Source organism: Phocoena sinus, chromosome X, assembly GCF_008692025.1.
Source record: "Phocoena sinus isolate mPhoSin1 chromosome X, mPhoSin1.pri, whole genome shotgun sequence".
Taxonomy (NCBI): Eukaryota; Metazoa; Chordata; class Mammalia; order Artiodactyla; family Phocoenidae; genus Phocoena; species Phocoena sinus.
This window is the reverse complement of record NC_045784.1, coordinates 44,329,189-44,348,929: the sequence shown is the minus strand read 5'-3', so window position 1 is coordinate 44,348,929 and position 19,741 is coordinate 44,329,189. Positions and strand designations below refer to the sequence as shown.

Genomic DNA, 19,741 nt, shown 5'->3' with positions numbered 1-19,741 from the left:
TCATTTAAAGCTTGTGTTTCCTTATTTATTTTCATTTTGGATGATCTGTCCATTGGTGAAACTGGGGTGTTAAAGTCCCCTACTATCATTGTGTTACTGTCGATTTCCCCTTTTATGGCTGTTAGCATTTGCCTTACTTACTGAGGTGTTCCTATGCTGGGTGCATAAATATTTACAATTGTTATATCTTCTTCTTGGATTGATCCTTTGATCATTATGTAGTGTCCTTCTTTGTCTCTAGTAATAGTCTTTGTTTTAAAGTCTATTTTGTCTGATATGAGAATTGCTACTCCAGCTTTCTTTTGATTGCCATTTGCATGGAATATCTTTTTCCATCCCCTCTCTTTCAGTCTGTATCTATCCCTAGGTCTGAAGTGGGTCTCTTGTAGACAGCATATATAAATGGGTCTTGATTTTGTATGCATTCAGCCAGTCTATGTCTTTTGGTTGGAGCATTTAATCCATTTACCTTTAAGGTAGTTATCAATATGTATGTTCCTATTACCATTTTCTTAATTGTTTCAGGTTTGTTATTGTAGGTCTTTTCCTTCTCTTGTGTTTCCTGCCTAGAGAAGTTCCTTTAATGTTTGTTGTAAAGCTGGTTTGGTGGTGCTGAACTCTCTTAGCTTTTTCTTGTCTGTAAAGTTTTTAATTTCTCTGTCGAATCTGAATGAAATCCTTGCTGGGTAATCTTGTTTGTAGGTTTTTCCCTTTCATCACTTTAAATATGTCCTGCCGCTCCCTTCTGGCTCGCAGAGTTTCTGCTGAAAGATCAGCTGTTAACCTTATGGGGATTCCCTTGTATATTATTTTTTGCTTTTCCCTTGCTGCTTTTAATATTTTTATTTTGTATTTAATTTTTGATAGTTTTATTAATATGTGTCTTGGCATGTCTCTGCTTGGATTTATCCTGTATGGGACTCTCTGCGCTTCCTAGATGTGACTGACTATTTCTTTTCCCATGTTAGGGAAGTTTTCAACTATAATCTCTTCAAATATTTTCTCAGTCCCTTTCTTTTTTCTCTTCTTCTTCTGGGACTCCTATAATTCAAATGTTGGTATGTTTAATATTGTCCCAGAGGTCTCTGAGACTGTCCTCAATTCTTTTCATTCTTTTTTCTTTATTCTGCTCTGCTGTAGTTATTTCCTCTATTTTATCTTCCAGGTCACTTATCCGTTCTTCTGCCTCAGTTATTCTGCTATTGATTCCTTCTAGAGAATTTTTAATTTCATTTATTTTGTTGTTCTTCATTGTTTGCTCTTTAGTTCATCCAGAAAGAACTAAAGAACCAGAAAAATACAGTACACAAATATTTTTAAAAAGAACACTACAGACCAACATCGATCATAAACATAGATGCAAAAATCCTCAACAAAATATTAGAATATAAGATTTGCAATACATAAGAATAATACTCCAGAACCAAGTGGAGTTTATCCCAGGAATATGAGCCTGCTTCAATATTTAAAAATCAATATAATCCACCACATCAACAGGCTAAAGTCAAAAACAAAATCAAGGGCTTCCCTGGTGGCGCAGTGGTTGAGAGTCCGCCTGCCGGTGCAGGGGACACGGGTTCGTGCCCCGGTCTGGGAAGATCCCACATGCCGCGGAGCGGCTGGGCCCGTGAGCCATGGCCGCTGAGCCTGCGCGTCCGCAGCCTGTGCTCCGCAACGGGAGAGGCCACAACAGTGAGAGGCCCGCGTACCGCAAAAAAAAAAAAAAAAAAAAAAAAACAAAATCAATAGATGCAGGAAAAAAGCGTTTGACAAATTTAACATTGTCATGATAAATATATATCACCAAACTAAGAATGGAAAGTAAATTTCTCAACCTGATCAAAGGTAGCAGCAAAAACTCTACAGTTAAGATCATACTAATGGTGAAAGATTAACTGCTTTATTCCGAAGCTCAGGGACAAGACAAGGTTGTCCACACTTACTGATTCTATCAACATCATAATGAAGTCCTGCACAGTGCAATAAAACACAAAAATGAAGTTAAATGTATACAGACTGGAAAGGGATCAAACTGTCTCCATTTGCAAATGACATAATTGTCTATGTAGATAACTTCAAGAAATCTACCAAAAAAAGAACTCCTAAGATTTAATAAGTGAGTTTTAGCAAGATCATAGAAAACAAGGTCAACACACAAATATCAATATTTCATATTGGCACTGTACAAATGGAAACCAAAAAATTTTTTAAATACCATTTACAATACTTACAAAAAAGAAAATATTTGGGTATAAATCTAACAAAACATGTACAGGATCTGTATGTTTTTTTTAAAAAAAATCAAAGAAAATCTAAATACATGAGAGACATACTACATTCATGGTTCATGGGTTGGAAGATTCAACATAGAGAAAAATGTTGATTCTATTCAAATTCACCTATAAATGTGTATTGGGGGTCCCCAAGACCACCCCCAGGTACAATGATTCCTAGGATGACTCACAGGACTCAGCACATAGTCACATTCATGGCTATGATTTATTATAGCAAAAGATACAAAGCAAAGAGAAAAGGAGCATGGGCAAAAATTGGTGAAAACCAGAAGCAAGCTTCCAAGAGTCCTATTCCCGCAGAGTCTCTCAGGATGCAGTTAATTCCTCCAGCAATAAGCTGGAACAATACGTGTAAAGTGTTGTGTAACAGGGAAGCTCATTAATGACTCAGTGCCTAACATTTTACTGGGAGCTGGTCACATAAACACTCTGCCTAACATGGACCAAAGTTCCAGACTCGCAAAAGGAAAGCAGGTGTTCAGAATAAACCATAGTGTTTGCACAAAGAGTTTAGGCACAGTTATCATTAGGGGAGAATTTTACAGCAGTGTAGGGAACTGCTTACCAATCAAGTTCCCAGATGCCAGCCAAAGGGCAACCTTGCAAACAGGCCTTTCTAAGGCTAGCAGCATCATGCCTGTTATGTTAACTCTTTTCTGCACAAGATGTAATTCAATTCCAATCAAACCCTCAGCGGGATTTTTTAGTAGATATAGACAAACTGATTCTAAAATTTGTCTAGAAAGGCTAAGACACTAGAATAGCTAAAACAATTTTGAAAAAAAAGACAGAATAGAGTTGGAAGAATCATGTTACCTCATTTTAAGACTTACTATAAAACTATAGAAATAAAGGCTGCAATACTGGCAAAGGGACAGACACAGATCAATGAAACAGAATATTTAAAAAAAGTATAGAAATAGACCCACACAAATAAGGCAAACAGATTTTTGGCAAAGGTGCAAAAGCAATTTAGTGGAGAAAATACATTTTTCCACAAATGGTATTAGAACAATTAGACATCCATATGCAAAACAATGAAACTTGACTTCAAAACCTGCATACCTTATACAAAAATTAACTCAAAATGAATTACAGATTTAATGTTAAAGCTATAAAACTTTTAGATAAAATATGGGAGAAAATATTCATGACCTAGGTTTAAGCAGAGTTCTTAGACATGACACAAAAATTGCAATCCATACAGAAAACATTGAAAAACTGGACTATCAAAATTAGAAATTTTTGCTCTGTGAAAGACACAGATAAAAGAATCAAAAGACTACAGATTGGTAGGCTATGTTTGTAAATCACACATCCAACAAAGGATTTGCATCCAGAACATGTAAAGAACTCTCATAACTTGACACAAAGAAAATAAACTACCCAATTTAAAACTGGGCAAAAGACACAGACACTTCATCAAAGAGGATATACAGATGACAAGTATGATGTTCAACATCATTAGTAAATGCAAATTAGAACTATGGTGAGATTCCTCTACACATCTATATGGCTAAAGTTTAAAAAAAAAATACCCAGTGCTGACCAGGAATTCAGAGCAGCTAGAACTCTCATACACTGCAGGTGAGAGTGCAAGATGATACAGTCACTCTGTAGCATTTTCTCATTAAGTTAAACATACATTTATCATATGACACAGCAATCCCACTCCTGGGTATTGTTGTTAGGAATGAAAACTTATATTCACATAAAACTCTGTAAATTAATGTTTATAGATGTTCTTTTCACAGTCTCAGAAACTGGAAACAACCCAAATGGCCTTCAATGGGTGAAGGGTTAAACTAACCTTGGTACATCCATACCATGGAATACTACTCAGCAATAAAAAGGAATGAACTATTGATACACACAACTTGAACAGACCTCAAGGGAATTATGGTGAGTGATAAAAGTCAATCCCAAAATGTTACAAAGGTCAAAAAGAGAAAAACAAATACCGTATGCTAACACATATATATGGAATCTTTAAAAAAAAATGGTTCTGAAGATCCTAGGGCCAGGACAGGAATAAAGATGCAGACATAGGGCTTCCCTGGTGGTGCAGTGGTTGAGTCCGCTTGCCGATGTAGGGGACGCGGGTTCGTGCCCCGGTCCGGGAAGATCCCACGTGCCGCGGAGCGGCTGGGCCCGTGAGCCATGGCCGCTGAGCCTGCGTGTCCGGAGCCTGTGCTCCGCAAAGGGAAGGGCCACAACGGTGAGAGGCCTATGTACCGCAAAAACAAACAAAAAAAAAAGATGCAGACGTAGAGAATGGACTTGAGGACACGGGGAGGGGGAAGGGTAAGCTGAGACGAAGTGAGAGAGTGGCACTGACATATATACACTACCAAATGTAAAACAGATAACTAGTGGGAAGCAGCTGCATCGCACAGGGAGATTAGCTCGATGCTTTGTGACCACCTAGAGGGGTGGGATAGGGAGGGTGGGAGGGAGACGCAAGAGGGAGGGGATATGGGGATATATGTATACATATAGCTGATTCACTCTGTTATACAGCAGCAACTAACACAACAATGTAAAGCAATTATACTCCAATAAAGATGTTTAAAAAAAAGCGGGGGATAATAAACACGCACAAATGTTAACACTGTTTGTAGGTTGTGGGATCATAAGTAATTATAATTTCTTACTTTGCTATAATAATTGTGAATTTTGTGCAATAAAAATAACAACAAAAGCTTTTTTATTAAAAGATTCAGTTCATCATTCCAGCTGCTAGAGATGTTTTATCTGTTATCCATTTATTTCCTACCCTTACTCCCAGTTTCATGCCATCTGTGAATTTGATGAGATGATCTTCTCTGTTCTCATCTACATCACTTATAAAAATATTGATCAGAACAAAGTCCACTGGCAGTCTACTAGAAATCTCTTTCTTGCTTGGTAATGATCAGCAATCTTTGTGATCAATTTTACTTATTTAAGATTTACTCAAATTCTACTCTTATCTAATTTACTATTTTGCATCATTTCCATAAGATGACATTTTCATGCTTTGCTGATGTTCAAATATACCATGTCTACCACATTTCCCTGGTCTGTCACTCCAAAGTGAGCCTGAACCATTACTCTGGTACTTAAAGGATATTAAACTATATTACATTTTCTTCCCAATTATATAGTAAGCCTCTGCTGGGCATATACTATGCTTTACATTTCCTTGCAAACTCCACAGCAATCCTTTCAATACCATTCATTCAACAAATATTTATTGACACCTACTACGTCCAGGTACTATTCTGGGCTACCTTTGTTAGTATAAAGTGATAATTAAGTATTCATAACAATATTCCCTCAACATCCAACCCTCAACAAACAGCCATCTGCCCTGTTTGGGGCTACAATGTTCTTCCTATTACCCATCCCATCCAAAGCTTGAGAGACTTTGTCACTAACCCCTATCCAAATCACAAGATATACTTTTACAGGATTTTGAGAATGATTAAACTGACATACCATCATTGCCTTTTCTAGAAATATCTCTCCTTCCACTGGGTTCTCCGAGTGTCTTATTAATAACATTCTTATAGTACTTAGTATATTCTACTTTGTATTGTTCTTATCTGCCTGCTTGTTTTATCTTGTCCCCTAGGTCATAAGCTCCCTGAGGGCAGGAATCATGGCTTATTCAGCTCTGTAGACCCAGTAAATTTTTACTACGTTTGGGAACTGGCAATGCTGAATGAATAATTGATAAAGAGAATATCAGCCCCTTAAGGCAGCAGTTGTCAGGCTTACCTGCACCTCCACCAACCAGTCCACGAGAATGGCCCTCATGTCACTGTTGATATCATTCTGCCTGGTCATGTATTTTTTAAGTATGAACTTTTCCTGGCAGCAAGAAGAAAGAAGTGTTAACAAATAAACCCTTCCTGTAGTTCAAAAATTGTAACTTGGGAAAAAATATTTGCAACTAATATCTCAGAAAAAAATTGTAACCTAAGTAATTTCCTCAGGGTTCTCAATCATTATTTTCAGCTGGTATCAGATAGAGGCAGATAAAAGTATCCTTTTCCAGACAAGTTTCAGTTATCCTTAGGAAATGGACACACATGATATTTAAGTGTCAGGGTGGATATCGAGGAGTCCAGGAGAATATGGAATATGGGCAGGAATACACCTATGACTATAGATGAATACCAAAGAGATTCTGCCCCTTCTTTGCAATTCAGTCTAAAGCACAATACCAGGCTGTGTAGAGGAGTCCTTCTCAAACTTTAACATGCATATGTGAAAGATACTTGGGGATCTTTAAAATTCACATTCTAATTTAGAAGGTCTGGGGTGAGGCTAGGTTTCTGCATATCTTTTTTTTTAATTTAATTTTATTTATTTTTTTATATAGCACGTTCTTATTAGTTATTGATTTTAGTTAGTGTATATATGTCAATATATATGTCAATCCCAATCTCCCATAAGATCCCCAATGAAACCAATACTGCTGAGCTAAGGCCTGCACTTTTAGTATAGTAATCTCTTGCTTCCTCCAAGGTATACTAGAAAAAGTACAGGCACTGGAGTCAGTTAATCTATTGCTGTGTCTCTAGAGAGAAGATGAGATATTCATCCTTCCTCTTATGCATGGCTTGCTAAAATTCTAGTTAGTAGATAACCTTGGTCCCATCTGTTCTACTGAGACAGAAGAAAATTTGGAATTGATGAATATTAGTGGTAAAAGAGACTGGCAGATTTCAAAGGAGAAAGAAAATTTCACCAGGTTGGAGAGCTGGAATAAAAGGTCTGGTTTTACATATGATGCCAGAAACTTGCACAGAGAAAGGAAAAGATCCCTAAGAGCAGTCACTCAGAAAGAGCCCGCTTGACAATTTTTGTGTCTGAGATTAGCTCCTCAGCAATTAGAGGTGTAGACTTATGGTCTCCAAGGTAATTAGACTTTAGTTCATATCCCAGATTTACCACATACTATTTGTGTTGACTGAGCAGTTTCCTCCAACTATAAAAAGGAGATAATAATACCTACCATCATGAAGTTATTGGGAAAATTAAACAAGATAATGTTTATAAATCCCTTAGCACAATGTTTAACTCATAGTATGCTACCAGTAGATGTCAGTTGCTGCTAATATTGTTTTCATCATCATTATTACCTCCCCTTTAAACTTGCATTTGAAGGATGTGTGATGAGAAAATGAGAACTGGAAATCATTGCCCCTCACCCTCACCACCTACACACCTCTCTCTCCTTCATGTAACTGAAGATATCCTTAGCATATATTGAGTTGAAAAATGGATCACTGTGGTCCTTGTCAATATCCTCCAGTGGGGTCATCTGCTTGGAAATCACCAGAAAGACATATTAAGAGAAAGATTCCAAGGAAAGCTTAGCACACATACATAAAAAATGACTCCTTTCTTCCCACTGTCATCTTCTCCTAAGGTTCCTCAAGCCTTATATGTCCTGGGCCATAACAGAGCACCCCTTGGCCCTGTAATCCTCATACTGTTGAGTAACCAAGAAATGCTTAGTCCTCCTGTACACACATGCTCTGCCCTAAGAAACAGACACTATTTTTACAGGTAAGCTCAAGATTCTCCAAGAAAGACATTCTTGTCTTACTCTTTCAAATTATGTCACCTGTCTTCCTAGGTCCCTTGTTATGTCTCAGTGCTTTGATCTGGCCCAGTTCATCTTCTTGTTAGCCTTTTCCTCCCTTCTACACATTTAACCAGGTTGTTCTGCCTACAAGAGGGGTCTTTCTTCTTCTGCTTGCCAAATTTCATCCCTTAGTCCTTCCAATTAACAACTTAAAAACCATCTTCCTTGGAAGATGCCTCTGTGAACTTAACCCATCTTTAGCTAAGGTCCAGTGTAATGCAGATTGCAATTACTAAGAAAGGCAATTTCCTGAAAGAAATTGTCTAACCACTACTGAAAAGCGTATATATATTATATATATATATATATATAATATATATACATACATACATACATACACACACACACACACACACACACACACACACACACACAGTATTCCAGACCCTTGGGGGTATTCCTGGAATAAACACTTTCTAATTGCTCAGGTACATCACTACGCCAATCACAAAGTCAAGAGATTCTACAAGGCCAACTTGATTTAATACCAATTGCTTAGGAAGGCAAAAAAAATCTCTTTGCTAGCAGCCACCTCCAGGACAACAAAGAACACTTCATCTAATTTAAGAAGAAAGAAAGCAGAATACCTCCTTCTCTGATCTCTTGTCCTGAGATGAGAAAGGTTCATTGGAACTGGATTCACAAGTACTGGACTGGCTTGTGGTACTGAACTTGCCCACACTGGACATGGTGACAGTGCTGGACAAGCCTGTTCTAGAGTCAGGGGCAGTGGTAGACACAAGTGGGCTGGTTTCAACTTGGAGGATGATGAAATCTTTGATAAAGGTGTCTTCTTTGTGAGTGAGATTCTTTTGCAAGGCCAATGGCTCCTTGGAAGACAAGTCTTTCTCACTGCTGGGCTTCTCCTGCAAGGCCAAGGGCTCCTTCAGGATAGCCTCCTCCTCAATTGTGGGATTCTCCTGCAAGGCCAAGGGCTCCTCGAAGAGGGTCTCTTTCTCACTCATGGGCTTCTCCTGCAAGGCCAAGGACTCCCTCAAGATGATTTCCTTCTCAATGCTGGGATTCTCCTGCAAGGCCAGAGCCTCCTTCAGGATAGCCTCCTCCTCAATTGTGAGATTCTCCTGCAAGGTCAAGGACTCCCTCAGGATGGTCTCCTTTTCAATGCTGGGCTTCTCCTGCAAGGCCTGTGGCTGCTTAATAAGGGACTCCTCTTCAATGGTGATGTTTTCTTGCAAGGCTAACTGCTTTTTCAAGAGGAACACCTCCCCCTGAGCAGTGGGCTTCTTCTTTAAAGATAATTGCCCCTCTATGCTCACTGCCACCTCAGTGGAGAGCTCTTCCTTCAGAACCAATGGTTTCTTGAAAAGGAATTCCTCTTCAGTGGTGCTTTTGTCCTGCAAAGCCAACAGTGCCTTCAAGGAGTCCTCTTTGTTATCAGTCTTCTGCAAGGCAAAAGACTTCCTGAAGAGGGACTCATCTTTGTTGGTAGGTTTAACATGCAATGAAAATGGCTCCTGAAAGGGGAATTCCTCCTCAGTGGTAGACCTCTCCTCCAAGGTCAATGGCTCCTTAATATATGATTCTTCTTCAGTGGTGATATTCTCCTGCAAGGCCAATGGCTTCTCTGAGAGGAACACCTCTTGCAGAGTGGTGTGCCTCTCTTTCAGTACAGATGGATCCTGGAAGAGGAACTCTTCAGTTGTAGACTTTTTTTTAAAGGGCAACAGCTCCTTAAAGAGTGACTCCTCTTCAGAGGTAGTCTTCTCTATGACCAGTGGCTTCTTTAAGAGGAACGTCTTCCCCCGAGTGATTTGCCTCTTTTTTAAAGATACCGGTGTCTTGGTTAGAATTGTCTCATCAGTTGAAGACTTCTTCCTAAATGACATTGGCTCCATAAAGGAGGAGTCCTCACCTTCACCAATCATATTCTGCAAGTCCAACTGTTCTTGGAAGATAGGCATCATCATTTGAGTGGTACACTTTTTCTTCTTTAAAGATAATGACTCCTTGGTAGAGACTGCCACATCTGTGGTATGTTTCTTCCTAAATGACACTGGCTCCATAAGAAATTCATCTTTACTGTCTATATTCTCCTGCAATGCCCATAGCTTCTTTAAGAGGACCACATCCCCCTGAACGGTGTGCTTCTCTTGCAGTGCAGATGGTTTCTTCAAGAGGGACTCCTCCTCAGTGGTAGGCTTTTTTTTAAAGGATAATGGCTCCTTAATGAGTGACTTCTCTTCAGAAATGGTCTGCAATACTAGTGGCTTGGTCAAACAGGACATCTTACCCTGACTGGTACACTTCTTCTTTAAAGACAACAGCTTATTAGAGGAGGTTACCTCCTCAATGGTACGCTTCTTGTTAAAAGCCAAAGCCTCCCTTAAAAGGGACTCCTCCGCAGTTGGAGTCTTCTGCAATACCAACGGCTTCTCCAAGATGGACAACTCCTCCTGAGTGGTGTGCCTCTCCTGCAATGCTGATGGCTCTTGGAAAAGGGACTCCTTAGTGGTAGGCTTCTTCTTAAGGGATAACGGCTCCTTAATGAGTGACTTCTCTTCAGAGGTGGTCTTCTGTAATACTAGTGGCTTCTTCAAGCGGTACCTCTTCCCCCGAGTAGTATGCTTCTTCTTTAAAGGTAATGGCTTCTTGGAAAGGGTTGCCTCCTTAGTAGTATGCTTCTTCCTCGAGGAAATTGGCTCCATAAGAAATTCATCTTCGCCATCCTTTTTCTCCTGCAATGCCTCTGGCTTCTTCAGAAGGGTAACCTCTCCGTCAGTGGTGTGCTTCTCTTGCAACACAGATAGCTCCTGGAAGAGGGACTCCTCCTTAGTGGTAGGCTTCTTTTTAAAGGACAATGACTCCTTAATGAGTGCCTTCTCTCCAGAGATGGTCTTCTGCAATACTAATGGCTTCTTCAAGTGGGCTATCTTCCCCTGAGTAGTGCACTTCTTCTTTAAAGATAATGGCCTTGTGGTGAAGGTTGTCTCCACTGTGGTAGGTTGTTTCTTAAAAGCCAATGTTTCCTTAAAGACGGAATCCTCTTCAGTGTCGATCTTCTCCTGAAAGGCCAATGATTTCTTCAAGATGGACACCTCTTGTTCAGTGGTGTGCTTCTTTGGCAATGCAGATGGCTCCTGGAAAAGGCACTCCTTCTCAGTGGTAGGCTTTCTCTTAAAAGACAACAGCTCCTTAGCGAGTGACTTCTCTTCAGAGGTGATCTTCTGCAATACTAGTGGCTTCTTCATACAGGACATCTTCCCCTGAGTGGTACACTTTTTCTTTAAAGATAACAGCTTCTTGGTGGGGGTTGCCTCCTCAGTTTTAGGCTTCTTCCTAAAGTTCATGGGCTCCATAAAGAAAGAATCCTCTTCAACACTGATGTCCTGCAATGCCAACTCCTCCCTCGTGCAGGACTGCTTCCCCTGATGTGTGCACATATTCTTTAAAGATAATGTACTCTTGTTAATGGCTGCCTTCTCAGTTTTATGCTTCTCCCCAAAAGTCACTGGCTCTACAACATCACTGTCAGTCTCCTCCTGCAAGGATAGTGGCTTCTCTAAGAGGGACACCTCCCTCTGATTTGTGCTCTTCTTTAATGACCTCTTGATGAGGATTGTATCCTCAGTAGTGGGTTCCTCTTTTAAAATGAATGGCTTTTTGAAAAGAGATGCCTCCTCAGTAGTGGGTGTCTTGGAGCTGGTAGATATCTCCAGAATGAATGGTTTATCTATAATATTTGGTACCATGGTGGTTGAGACTACTACTGGTGAGAGTTCCAGCTTATTATACCTGTAAAGGAAACAATGTCTGGGTAAGAAGAATGTAGTTCCTAGAATCCTCACCTACCATCTCGTTTTGTCACTCTACTTACTAAATGTATGGAAGTGGAAAGGGCTTCAACCCCAAGAGACAGACTAGAGGGTAAAAATCAATAGGTACCATAGTAAATCAACTAAGTAGCACACAGTATAGTTTCTATGACCTAGGTCCCCATACTTTTCTAAAAAATTTCCCCTGAAATCCATGTTATTTATGCTTTCTCATATATGATTTATTAACTTTATTTATATACAAAGGCTTTTATTATAATACTTACCACATTGTATGAGTGATTGGCTTATATATGTCTCCCTCACTAGCTGCATTTATCTGTGTTTGTCTATCAGCACCAGGCATCTGATAAAATTCAGGTTGAAATTAATATTGTTTAAAGGCTTATGAGAGAGGATTATAAGAGAGAGGCTTATAAAAGGCTTATAAGAGAAAGTTGGGCTGGTACTTATTGTTCATGGTATCTAACCATATTCCTTTCACTCTAGGCTATTCACAAGATGCTTTCCTAGTGGAGATAATAAAAAAGACCAAAATAAACATTTGTTCACATGTGTCAGATGCAAAGCTTTGTTTTGAATAGGACTGCATATCCAATCAGAGTGACTAACCTGGTGTGACCAAATCTCTGGATGACTAGAAATCAGAATAAGAAAAGGGAGAGAATTAAAGGTAAATATGATCAGTCTGAACAAGAGTAAGTACCTTCAAAAGACTAGATATTATATGATTCCTTTTATATGAAACATCCAGAGGAGACATATCCATAGAGGTATATCCATAACAGAAAATAGGTTGGTGGTTGCCTGAAGCTGGGAAAGGGTAGGGAGGAAGGTAGAAAGGGACTGGGAAAGAGAAGGGACTATAGGTATGAGTTTCTTTGGGGGGGTGCTGAAAAAGTTCTAAAATTAGATGGTGATGATGGCTATACAACTCTATAAATATAATTTTTTTTAATTACTGAATTATTTAAAAAAAGAAAAGGAAGTGCCTCAAAAGGTTCCATCTGACCAGATAGGTTCCAGGTTCCTCCTGATGAGAACTTTTAGAAGTAGTCTTCAGATAGTCTAGTTATGATAGAGCATGCATTCTGAATCTAGACTGCCTGGATCCAAACCCTGGCTCCTCCATTTACTGGCTGGGTGACCTTGGGCAAGTTAATGCTCTATGCTTCACTTTTTTCACCTGTAAAATTAAGGTCATAATATTACCTCCTCTATAGAATTATTGTAAAGATTTGAGCAATTGATATGCATAAAAACACGTAAAACAAATCATTGTTAGAACAATTACATGCCAATAAATCAGATAATTTAGACAAACTGGACAAATTCTTAGGGAGATACAAACTACCAAAACAGACTCAAAAACAGAAAATCTGAACAGAGCTATAACAAGTAAAGACACTGAATTAATAACCAAAAACTACCCACAAAGAAAAATCTAAGCCCAGATGGCTTCACTGATGAATTCTACCAAACATTTAAAGAACTAATACCAACATTTCATGAACTCAGGAAGAGGTAAGAATAGTTCCCAAGTCATTCTATGAGGCCAATATTATTCTGATACCAAAAACAAAGACATCAGAAGAAAACTCAAGTCTGATATATCTTATGAACACAGATGCAAAAATCCTCCACAAAATACTAGCAAACCAAATCCAGCAGTATATAAAAAGATTATACACTGTGACCAACTAGGATTTATCCCAGGAATGCAAAATTAGTTTAACACCTGAAAATCAATTCATGTTATCACACCATATAGTGGAATAAAAATGAAAGCTACATGACCATCTCAACAGATCTAGAAAAATCATTTGACAAAATTCAATACCTTTTCATGATAAAAGCACTCAACAAACTAGGACTAGAAAGGAGATCCCTTAACTATGAAAGAACATCTATGAAATACCTAAAGCTAATGTCATAGCTAATTGTAAAAGACTGATGCTTTCCCCCTAAGATCAAGGAGAACACAAGGATGTCCAACTCTCTTTTTGGTGGGTGGAGGATTTGTCATGTAGTAGTGAATAACTAATATAGCACTGCTGACGCTTTAGAACTGAACCCCTCTGTTTTCTGAATAAAGTACAAACTCTTTGCCATGGTCCATAAGGCCCTGGTGATCTTGCTCCTGCCTGAGTCTCCAAATCCAGCTCTATAAAACACTGGTATAGAAAGTAGGTATTTAGTGTCTATGTTGTCTAAAGCCTGGGGTGATCAGAGTAGGCTTCCTCAATAGAGTGACCAACTGTCCTTGTTTGTCTAGGACTGAGAGGGTTCCTGGGATTCAAGACTTTCAATGTTAAAACTGGGAAAGTCCTAGGAAAACCAGAATAAGTCAGTCATTCAACTCTTGGATGGTAAGGATGTTCAACTCTGAACACTTCTATTCAACACAGTACTAAAGGTTCTAGCCAGGGCAATTAGGCAAGAAAATAAAATAAAAGGGATCTAGATTGGAAAGGAAGAAGTAAAACTACTTATATTAGCAGATGACATAGTCTTATACATAGAAAATCCTAAGGAACCCACACACAAATACTATTAGAACTAATATACAAGTTCAGCAAAGTTCTATGATTCAAGATCAATATACAGAAATCACATGTATTTCTATATCCTTGCAATGAACAACATGAAAATGAAATTATGAAAACAATTCCATTTACAATAGAATCAAGAAGAATAAAATGCTTAGAAATAAATTTAATAAAAGAGGTGAGAAATTTATACTCTGAAAAGTACAAAAAACTGTTAAAAGAAATTAAAGATCTAAATAAATGAAAAGACATCCCATGTTCCTGGATTGAAAGACTTAGTATTAAGATGGTAATACTCCCCAAATTGATTTACAGGTTCAAGGCAACTTCTATAAGAATCCCAGCTGGCTTATTAGTAGAAATTGACAAGCTGATTCTAAAACTTATATGGAATTGCAGGGAACCCAGAAGAGCCAAAACAATCTTGAAAAAGAGGAACAACGTTGGAGGGATCACACTTCCCAATTTCAAAACACACTACAGAACAACAATAATCAAGATACCATAGTACTGGCATAATGAAAGACACGTAGGTCAATGGAATAAAATTGAGAGTTCAGAAATAAACACATGTACAGTCAGCTGATTTTCAACAAGGGTGCCAAGACAATTAAGTGGAGAAAGATCAGTCTTTTCAATAAATGGAGCCGAGGCAATTGGATATCTATCAATACATGCAAAACAATGAAGTTAGACCCCTAACATACACCAACAATAAAAATTAACTCAAAATGGATCAACAATCTAAGTTAAGAGCTAAAAATTTAAAACTCTAAAAAGAAAAAAAATCTTAAAAGTAAATGTTCATAACCTTGGATTTGGCAATGGTTTGTTAGATTATGATACCAAAAGCATAAGCAACAAAAGAATAAATTGGATTTCATTACAATTTAAAACATTTATGCCTCAAGGAACACCAAGAAGAAAATGAAAAGGCCTATAGAATGGAGGAAAAGTACTTGCTAATCATATATCTGATCAGGGACTTGTATCTAAACTATATAAAGAATTCTTACAACTCAATAATGAAATGATCAATAACCAAATATTTTAAATCAGCAAAGGATCTGAATAGACATTCCTCCAAAGAAGATATGCAAGTGGCCAATAAGCACATGAAAGATTCCCAAATCATTAGTCATCAGAGAACTGCAAATCTAAACCACAATGAGATACCATCCCACACTCACTAGAATGGCCGTTTAAAAAACAAACAAAAAACCCAGAAAATGGCAAGGATGTGGAAAATTCAAAACCCTCATCCACTGCTGGTAGGAATGTAAGATAGTGCAACCACTATGGAATACAGTTTGGCAGTTCCCCAATGAGTTCAACATAGAATTACCATATGACCCAGCAATTTCTAGTTACATATGCAAAAGAATTAAAAACAGGTGTTCAAACAAAAACTTGTACACAGGTGTTCACAGCAGCACTATTCACAATAACCAAAAGGTGTAAACAATTCAAATGTTCATCAACTGATGAATGGATAGACAAAATATGGTACATTCATACAATGGAATATTATTTGGCAATAAAAGAGGATGAAGTACTGATACCTGCTACAACATGGATGAACCCTCAAACATCATGCTGAGTGAAAGAAGCCAGATACAAAAGACGACACATTGTACAATTCCATTTCTGGGAAACGTCCAGTATGGATAAATCTATAGAGACAGAAAGTAGACTAGTGGTTGCCTACAGATGGGGAGGACTGAGAGGTGGTAGCTAAAGGTAGAGTTCCTTTTGGGGTTGATGAAAACATCCTAAAATTCACTGTGGTGATGGCTGCATAACTCTGTGAATATACTAAAAACCATTGAATTGTACATTTTAAGAGGGTGAATTGTGTATGTGAATTATATCTTAATAAAGCTGTTACCAAAAAAAACCCCACTTAGAATAATGTGTGATTACAGTGAACTCTCAATAGATGTTAGCTATTAGCTCTAGCACTATTATTAGGGTTCATTTCACTGAACTCTGAATGAGGACAAGAATGTTTATGGCATTTTGTGAGGATTTCCCTGCTAAAGTCAGAATGGTGAAAGAAATTCAAAAGAAAATAACACAGGGAATTAAGGTCAAGATACACATGCAAATCCCAGGAATTTCATTTCAGCAAGAAACTGAGTGGGCTAAATGCTAATCTTCTGGTATGATTTCTTTCTGCTGGGTAATTAGCAAAGTGTCCTGTGGACCTGGCATGTTAATTTTTTGGAGTTCCCCAAACTTTTCCCCTTACCATTTGGAACCCATGCTTAGCTGGGTTATAGCTATCTAGCTGATCTATTCTATTCTTCCAGAAAGAAGTAATTCCCACTGGAATGAGGAGAGGATATAAAAAGGTCTCACTCCACTTTCTAACTCTTCTTCTAATAGAAGATTTCCTAGGAGTAAATCCTTTTCCCGATCCTAGATGAGAATACTCCTATCTACTTGCAGAACCTGTGATCAGTTCCCTATAACAGCTGGACAACACACATTTTTGGCCTAAGGAGATAGTAATTTCTCTACAGTAAAAAGGAACAAACCTCCCCCTAAGGTTTCTAATGGGATAAGCAGACTGGCAAGCTATCAGCCAGCTGCTGAGAATCCCCTGAAAAGTTAAGTTGCGTCCACACTCTCAACCACAGAGTAGCTCAGTCAAGGACTGAAGTACTAAAATAGAGACAGATGAGCACAAGAACTTTTGGCAAATTCCTCAATGACAACAGCTCTTTCAATATGCACACACCATGTGGGTGGGTGACGGGAAAGAGGGAAAGAGGGAAAGAGGGAGAGGGAGAGGGAGAGGGAGGGGGAGGGGGAGGGGGGGGGGGAGGGGGGGGGGGAGGGGGGGGGGGAGGGGGAGGGGGAGGGGGAGGGGAGGGGGAGGGGGAGGGGGAGGGGGAGGGGGAGGGGAGGGGGAGGGGGAGGGGGAGGGGGAGGGGGAGGGAGAGGGGGAGGGAGAGGGAGAGGGAGAGGGGCAAAGAGAGAGAGAGAGAAAGATTTGGGGGGTGGTGAGATGAGGCCTATAATTCTTCAGCAATTTAGTCCATCTAAGTACCTGGAGTTAATGTAATACTCACCACTGTAGCTCACTAAAAATGTTCTCAATGGGGACAAAAGGCAGTCAAAAGGATGTCACACCCTCTCCTTTACCACATAAAACAATGCCATCTGACTGCCCTCGTACTCACCCACGAGCACGTGTGTTCCTGTTTATCTTCTTGGAAACATCTTTAACAAACTCATTACTGGCTTCTTTCTTGGGCTTGGCAGGTTGACTTTGAGAAGCCTGCAAGAAAAAAATAAAGGTGGGGGGGCTGGTCTGGAGGAGGAAGCAAGGAAATAGAGAGAGAGAGAGAGAGAGAGAGAACCTCAAATTAACCAATAGGTGGTTCTCACAGGAAGGTCCTGACACACATCCACACCCTGGACACCTTGTTCGGGTGTTACCAGGAACATTGATCAAAACATTTTACAACCAGTATGGTACTGGTGCCAACTAGTCATGATGGAAGCTAGCAGTACAGTAGTCCTGGTGCATATTAGCTAAATAGCAGCCCTAAGTGATTTCAAGATACATATGATGTAGTTCTGATCTCCAATGTCAGGCATATTGGCTGGCAAATTCTCAAAAAGATGTTTTGTAAACATCACATTCCATTTTGGCCCCATAAGATGTTCAGGGGGGGAAAAGGTAATATAACTGGCTTTGCTGCCTGAGTATACCAAGATCAACTAGCTTTTCAGGATAGACCTCTAATACAACACTACCTGTGATACATCTATCCCATCTCACTGAGGGGATATTTATTTAACATGGGGCTCTGGAAAGCTCCACCAGAAACTCTAATCATGACTAATTCTATTAAACAGTAGAAGAGATCATGGGACTGTGAATAATGTCAGTAAAAATAATCTTAAAGGTTATGCCTTTAAAATGAAACAAATGGAATCTAATTATATTCCAAATAAATACCATAACCACACTGAAGGACAAAAGAAAGAAAACAGAAGGAAATACAAGATAATAAACAACTAATCCAAGTAAACACAGACTATACACCCTCACCATATACATCCTCATTCAGGATGTGTTTGTGGGATGGTAGAGAATATTGCAAATAAATCTAGAACTCTTTTTAGTAGGTGTGTTTATTATGGTGGTGTGGAAGAAGTAATTCTGAAACTCTTTTAGATGTATTATAGTATTGAGTAAATGTGTTGATGATCTTGTGAACCATTGTTCTCATTGTAGAGAAGGAACATATAAACACGGATTGAGGAATACAAGAAAGAACCCTGTACGTTTTGGAATGGGAGCTGTGTGGACTCATGATTTCTTAAATAGGTATATGTGTATATACATCTGAGTATACAGGAGTGTGTGTATTTGTATATATAGATATATGTGTGTATATATATACATATATATGTTTAAGTACAGATATGTGTGTATCTATATGTATATATACATGCAGACATTTCCTAACTCTGTCTGCAGAAAGGGCCGAAAAAGCAGACACCGCAGTAGCACACCTAGCACTGAGATCTTGGTCTCTAATACCATTCCCCACTAAAAGGAACAGGAATTCTTCACAGAAATGGTTGACTCCATGCCAATAAAATAGGTACAAGAACATCCTGGAACATCCTGTTATGCTGGAAAGAAAATGCTCAAAAAAATGATGATAGTATGTCACAAAGACACAGTAGTCAGATTAAGGGGGACCCTAGTGACCAAATTTGGGACAATTTGAGCACCAAAATAATAAAATACAATACTGAACAACAAACCACTGAAAAAACAGGAATTCATAAGTCTGTACCAATAATAAATAAACAGGGAAGAAGGGAGGCCTCTGCTTGTAGACTGGTAAATGGGGAGCAAGTGCTAGAGTTGGAAAAATCATCAAAAAGATTGTTAGGCAAAAATCATCAATGAATGCTAAATCTAGGGGACATTTTGATGAAGAGTGGCTATTTGGAGGCTCTTAAGGGTGTGTCCCACAGATTATTAGTTGCAAAAGGAAAAAAATAAACAGTAATTATACAGCGGAGAAACCAGACAACATCTTGACTGGGTGATCAAAATTAACCTCACCAATGAGGGACAGATGGATGTCATGTGCCTCCAGATGTGATACTCTAAGGACAGAACATCACCTATATAGTACTCCAGCCAAGCATATATAACATCAATCTAATCACATGGAAACATCAGACAAACACAAAATGAGGAATGTTCTGGGTGGGACTGCATTCTTCAAAAATATCATAAAAAACAAAGAAAGGCTATGGAAGTGTTCCAGATTAAAAGAAGCTAGAGACATGACAAGTAAACGACCCTAGACTGGATCCATTACTGGAGGGGAAAAAGTGCTTATAACATTGATTTTACAAAGTCAATGGAAAAAAATTGGAATATGGACAATAGATTACATAAAAACGCTTTATCAATGTAAATGT

The 19,741-nt window shown here is 38.8% G+C and overlaps 1 protein-coding gene across 1 annotated transcript in view; it reads right to left on the bottom strand.

The window, feature by feature from the left end:
• Positions 1-19,741, bottom strand: part of CCNB3 (cyclin B3) — a 57,133-nt gene that overhangs the window by 20,607 nt on the left and 16,785 nt on the right. The window contains 4 exon segments of the mRNA XM_032621029.1: positions 6,057-6,149; positions 7,513-7,608; positions 8,523-11,688; positions 17,467-17,564. Coding sequence (XP_032476920.1) covers positions 6,057-6,149; positions 7,513-7,608; positions 8,523-11,688; positions 17,467-17,564 — 3,453 coding nt within the window.